The following is a 6425-nucleotide window of genomic DNA, read 5'->3' on the forward strand; positions in this document are numbered from 1 at the left end:
TTAGATAGAGATGTCATCGAAGAATTTGACCGCCAATTGCTTGGCTGCGTCTGGAAGCAGACGCGGAGTGATTGCCTTGCAAGCACCAAGACCATCCCCAGCGTGAGCTTCGATCAAAAGTACTGTCATGACTCCGGAATCGGTTTAAGTAGTTACCTGCGGTATTCCCTTGCATCTGGACACGGTAAAGGCCTTGACACCGGCGTTGGTTCCTAAAAAGCCAAACTGTTTAAGAACGTATGGGAGGAAGGTAGCAATAGGGTTTAACTCTTTCCTCAGCGAGCTGTCACTTCGAAACGAGGTGTTGCAATCCAGGACATGGAGAGTGGACGCTTTGGTATCGATACAAACTCCAACCCAGTGTTGTTTGTCCATGTTAAATGGGAAATATATCCTCTCATGCGACCTCTCCAAGTGTTTCTCCAGTGGGACATGAGCGAACTTAAGCTTGGAACGGTCTTTGTCTGCGGACTTCACAAACCGATTGTTGTGGTTCATCAGAGCAACTGGAAGGGTCGTGTCGTAAATGGCAACATTTGGACCAACCATGGGGCCACGAGACACGAATCCGATAAGGGCGTCAACGACCTGAATTGAACGTAAGCAGTTTAGCATGCATGTCCAAAAATGCTAAACATCTTAGTAGTGTTGCTTACCCCCGTAGGTAATATGGTGTTACGATAGGCAATATCTAAGAACTCAGTCGATGACAGGGAGTATCCGTTAGGAAGATTGATATCCCTGTAACGTAATAGTTAACGGGTTAAAAAAGTTTGAAGTTGGAACTAAAAATTTTGTTAGTGCCTAATCAAACGGTTGGGGGTTACTTACGATTCCTTCATAACCTTCTGCTCCATTAGCGTAAAACGGTGGTCAACATCAGGGATAATGCAATGCTCTGCATTGACCTTTGGATCACACTTGTAGTCTTGAAGTCCAGCAGGGATTATCCTAGACCTTTTGCTCTTGCGCGGCTCCGGTGCCTCTTTTTCATGTGCCATGGGTGGTGAAACGTAGTTAATCGAGTTGGGCATCTCCTCCACAACGGGGGCATCTTCCTGCGAGAGCCCGAGTGAGAAAGACGGCATATCGTCTAGATAAAAAGGTATATGCATCTGAGTGTGTGTGAATTACATTAAACATCAGCGAGATGGAAAGGTCGGTGATAGAGATATACATGTATACTGAAATGATACGATTACAGATAAAAAATTACGTCCTCCTTCTCAAACTCTTCTGAGTCAGGATTCTCAACAACAAAAAATGAAACTCCCAGTGATTGATTGTTCTCTTACGTGCAGGGGGAGGGAGTGTTAGCATTCATATACAGAAGATGGTTATCAGACCTAAACGTAATGGTTAATAGTTAATTTACCAGGTCCAGAGTTTTGTTATCATCTAAGTTGTTTACGGTCTGCATAGAACGACAAATTGTTAGCTACAAAGTTTGGGTGTAATTGCTAGCTCATCATCTTACATGTTCAGTGATGTCGTTGGCTGTTACTAGATCCTCCACTTGCACATCTCTCTGCTCAGCCTGGAGCTGTGAGTCAGCCACAATTGAGGTATGCAACGATGATCCGTTGGCGGTGTCCTAATAGGGTTATGTCAAATAAATAGTGGAAATAAATGAGTTTTGGAATGCAAGTTAACAAAGGGCTGAGTTAACTAGAAATATAATATCTCACTAGCTCAGCATCGAGATTATCAACTGTGTTTGCAGGGAGAGAATGGTCAGGTACTATGTTCAGATCACGCAGCACCTCGCTGATGCGAAAATCAGCAGCTTCAGATGGGGTACTAGTGTCAGGCACGACTGGAGGGTTGCCGTTGACAGGGGGGGAATGGAGTCTTGCTGTGGAAGAAACTCAGGAAATTTGCCGGAAACTGTATGCTCAACAGAAACACCGCGGGAGGTAATCGTTTGGTAAATGAGTTCAGGTACACCGTTGAGTATCGAAGCTTGCATGATCTTCATTTGACCAACCAGGGCAGCGCCAATCTTCTTATCAATGTCCTGGAGGAATCCGACGATGGTGGCCTGAAGGCTAGCTAACTGCTGTGATTGAATAGTTGATGAAGCAATTTTCTCTATCTTGGCGTCCAGTGCTTGATAAATACGCTTCTCCAGTGAGCTGATTTCATCACGTAGCTCAGAGGCGGGAGATCTGGACTTGTCAAGTAGCTGCGACGCAACCAAATTAGCTATTAAAATGTGGGTTTGAGAGTCGGGACCCTCGCCATCTGTCACCTCCGCGGCGTGATCCTTGTCGTTTTTTTCCTTCGGTTCTTTCTCCTTGAGTTTTTTCACTCCCCTCAAACGCAAAAGATCACTTGCGTTTAGACCACCTTTGAACATTTCCTTACAAAATGAAAAACCCTCACCAATCAGTCGAACCAGGTTCTCTACAGCAAAATCCTCGGACTCATCGACCCACGAGAAATCTAGCCCAGCAGACCATTCTTCGTACGGCTCATCTATAATAGACTTGCCAGTGACCTGCACAAACATGAACCAGATGCGTGTTAGATATGATTAACCCGCTAACTAAAAAGTGGACGATAACGTTATATTTAACAGTCAACTATACCTTTAACGAGGTAACATCAACAAGGTAACGTAAAAAGTTAACGGTCAACTATACATCTAAGGATGTAACATCAACGCGATAACAAACAGGTTTGCGACACCGTAATAGGTTAACAGTCAACAATACATATGCCAATCTAACATCAACAACATGGATGGAATTATCCAATTCGCAGACACATAGAAAAACACACATACGTTTGCGTAAAAAAAAAAGATGAATCCACTAACAAAACGATTTACGGAAACAAGTGATCTTACCAGTCAAGTATAACAGAGGAGATATAAAAAGCCTTAAGTCGATTTACAAGTGTTGTTTCGTGTAAAGAGATAATGATAGGGAGCTACCTCACCCGTTCAAGTTAACAGCTAATCTCTATGTTAGTAGTTACTAACGGTTTTAGTGCAATACAACAATCTATATCGAGTTAACCCATAATTAAAGCGCCATGACATCATGTTACGTTAGTAGTTACTAACGATTTTATAACACTACCACAATCTACATCGAGTTAACACATAATTTAAGCGCCAACATCTAAGGTTAGGGATTATTTGTTACCTGACACTCAATGTCTATACTCTTAGCATGCCCGGGGATAAGACAATACTTGGTCGCCTCTGAAGGTTCTGCTAGCGGCACCGCGTTGTCACCCTCTAACGCTAAATCTTCATTCGGGTTCTCGCTCTCGCTTTCGGAATCCACAATAACAGTGCGCTCAGACTGTGTGATTTCTTCCTTCAACTGAGGGATGGCGACAAGAAGAACTAGTTGAATAGCATCAACGTAACCGCGAATCGCAACAGACGCCTGCGATAATGCTATTTCATCTTTTGAAATAAGAGATGTAGCAAGCGTGTGGTATGAGGCTCTGCCCCAAGGGAATGCGAGGAAGTCGTCTAGATCTCGAATCAGTTCGACATGCTCCGGGATGATGCGAGGTGTGTGTGAGGACGGGAATAGAATCGACGACGTGATTGCAAGGCAAGCAAACTTAATCCGCGCCTCTTTGCTCTTCACAACCTTTTTCTTCAGCATGTCGATGGCTGTGTCAACAGTGCAGAACTTCAACGAGCCAAGGAGTTCGTTCCAGTACAGCTTCTCTTTCAGAGGGGTTTTCCTCTTCTTAGTTGGTTCTGGAATCTTCCGACAGTTTAATCCGGTGACGATAGCAAACTCCCGGAGTGACATTCTGACTGGGCTTCCCGCGAAGATGAACCAAACCTCGTATTTTTTGTTCACTTTCTGAAGCCTAACAACGACATATTGGCCAAAAGCACCTGAAAACGGAGGGTTCTCCTCGATCGCGAGAATCTTTCCAAAAGTAGAATTTCTCAGAAATTCTAACTCATCCGGTTCTAGAGCCTCGATTAGCAACTCGGTCCTCTTTAACTTGTGATACGAGTTGACGCGCTCTCCAAGTGGTTCTTCGCCGGCGGCGAACATTCTAGGAGGAAGCAAAAAATCCTCCATCGCAACGATTTGGGGGAAGAAGTGGGTGGATTGGGTAATTTAGGGTTTAATTGAGGATGCTGAGAATGTATTATGAACAAAATTATGTATATAGGAGGCGAATGAGTGGTTGGGGATGTGGGAATAAATGCAACTGTTCGATGTTTGAAAAAAACAGAGTAGCCTCACGCTCTTTCATCTGCAGAATCTGAACAGTCAGGAAACCTTTCTTTGACCAATGGGTTGAAGGGAGTGCTCAGACATTCAGCCACACGCGACCCAGACCTATGGAGTGTAGATCGGCGTATCTGGCAGGGGCAAAACCGTCCAATAAAAATATATTTCTTAACAAATGTTATATGACACAATACATTAGTAACTTGGGGCATTCTCACCAATTTCTGTAAATAAAATGTGTATATTGAAAATCGATTATTTTCACCAGAAAATTATATTTCTCTAGTGCCATTTAGTTTCTCTCAGTCTCCTTAATCTCTCTCCTTAACTTCTCTTTTTACTAATTACCCTCCCTCTTTCTCTCAATGCATGTGTATATATATATTCTCTGAACTCATCTCTTGAAAACATTCAAGATCGATCAAATCTTTCTCGATCAAAATAAGAAAAAATCATTTGAGAAACACATGTTTACGATTATTTGATATTTTATTCCAGGATCAGATATTTGCTTTTCTTTTGGGGGACAAAAAAAAGATGGAAACTATTGGTGGGTTTCACAAGGAAGATGATGAGCAGATGGATTTGCCTCCTGGTTTTAGGTTTCATCCAACAGACGAAGAAATTATAACCCACTATCTACACAAGAAGGTTCTCGACAAAGATTTCTCGGCTAAAGCTATTGGCGAGGTGGACTTGAACAAAGCTGAACCATGGGAGTTGCCGTGTAGGTTAAAAAAAGAATAAAAAAAAATCAGATACTAAATCTTTCTCATATCATTGTTCTTGAGATCTAATATGTTCGGTCTTGTTTTTGGTTAATAGATAAAGCAAAAACGGGTGAGAAAGAATGGTACTTCTTCTGTGCGAGGGATAGAAAGTATCCAACCGGTCTGAGGACTAACCGGGCAACTCAAGCCGGTTATTGGAAGGCAACCGGGAAGGATAAGGAGATTTTCCGAGGAAAATCGCTTGTTGGTATGAAGAAAACACTTGTTTTCTACAAAGGAAGAGCTCCAAAAGGCTTGAAAACAAACTGGGTGATGCATGAGTATAGGCTTGATGGGAAACTCTCTGCACACAACTTGCCCAATACCGCTAAGGTAAACATTTTTAAAAAATTGCTCTGTTTCTTGCTCTGTTTTCAACTCTGCCTTTGCTTTAATTTGATTTCATTTGGCAGAATGAGTGGGTGATATGCAGAGTGTTTCATAAAACCGATGGAGGCAAGAAGATCCCACTTTCGGCTTTAATCCAAATTGGTTCGTATGGAGGGTCCAATTTACCACCTTTAACCGATTCTTTACCATACAATGATGTAACCAAGACCGAACCGGTTTACGTGCCCTGCTTCTCCAACCAAACTGAGACCAGAGGAACACTACTCAGTTACTTCAGCAACTCCGCACTTTGCTCGATTCCACTCTACCAACCTCAATCTCTCCAGGTTTTCGAGAATCTACAGACTACTCATCAGATTCTTACTCAAGAACACTCCGTTTCTCATCAAGAAGTTCCTTCTTCCTCCGCCGGTCCGGTTGATCTTGAATCTTTCTGGAGTTACTGAAGATACATAATTTATAGCGTGGTGTTGCTAAGTTTGTATAGATTGTTTATATCAATACTTCCACTCCTAATGTTTTTTCTATTATTATACTCAACTGAAATTTACTACTAGAGATTGGATAGAAAGGAGGAGAAGCATCAAATATTCGTTAAAATTTTGTCTTATTAAAAAAAAAAGATTTCATGCATTATGGTCAATATGTTATATCATCAAAATCAGCGAATGTGCGTGCGGGTCAATACTTGATCGATGCATTTGAATACGCTTTTCCTGAAGAAATTATTCATTTGTTATCTTAAACTATTAGGATTGTATGACAAAGAATCCATTTACAGAGGGACCACTGTGTTAATACCAAAAAAAAATGTATTACTCGTGTAGATATACCACATGCATGCTTTGATGACATAACGTATGAATGATACAAGAACGAAATGTATACGCCCTAATTATCACATTTTAATCGCTCATAGGCTCATAGTCATAACATAACGTTCTAAAAACTAGCTTAGTATATACTCCTATGTTCCTTGAACTTATTGTTGACGTGCTTCTTTTTTATATTAACTCAACGCATGAAGTTTGGATAATAACAATCTCTATGTGTTGACCAAAAAAAAAAAAAATCTCTATGTAAA

General features: G+C 41.6%; 2 protein-coding genes across 2 annotated transcripts; one reads left to right on the plus strand and one right to left on the minus strand.

The window, feature by feature from the left end:
- On the minus strand, window positions 1-4064 carry LOC106448283. The gene is made up of 9 exons (XM_013890191.2): window positions 3153-4064; window positions 1948-2500; window positions 1689-1855; window positions 1478-1594; window positions 1376-1414; window positions 832-1115; window positions 657-741; window positions 157-588; window positions 1-75 (listed from the first exon to the last, which is right to left on the minus strand). The coding sequence occupies exons 1-9, from the start codon at window positions 4062-4064 to the stop codon at window positions 1-3; spliced, it is 2664 nt and encodes an 887-aa protein (XP_013745645.2).
- A 97-nt stretch (window positions 4065-4161) lies between these two features.
- Window positions 4162-5897, plus strand: LOC106449576 (NAC domain-containing protein 79). The gene is made up of 3 exons (XM_013891314.3): window positions 4162-4947; window positions 5046-5323; window positions 5404-5897. Exons 1-3 carry the CDS (start codon window positions 4758-4760, stop codon window positions 5785-5787), a joined length of 852 nt encoding a protein of 283 aa, XP_013746768.1. The 5' UTR covers window positions 4162-4757; the 3' UTR covers window positions 5788-5897.
- Window positions 5898-6425: the final 528 nt, after the last annotated feature.

Source organism: Brassica napus, chromosome C9, assembly GCF_020379485.1.
Source record: "Brassica napus cultivar Da-Ae chromosome C9, Da-Ae, whole genome shotgun sequence".
Lineage (NCBI taxonomy): Eukaryota > Viridiplantae > Streptophyta > Magnoliopsida > Brassicales > Brassicaceae > Brassica > Brassica napus.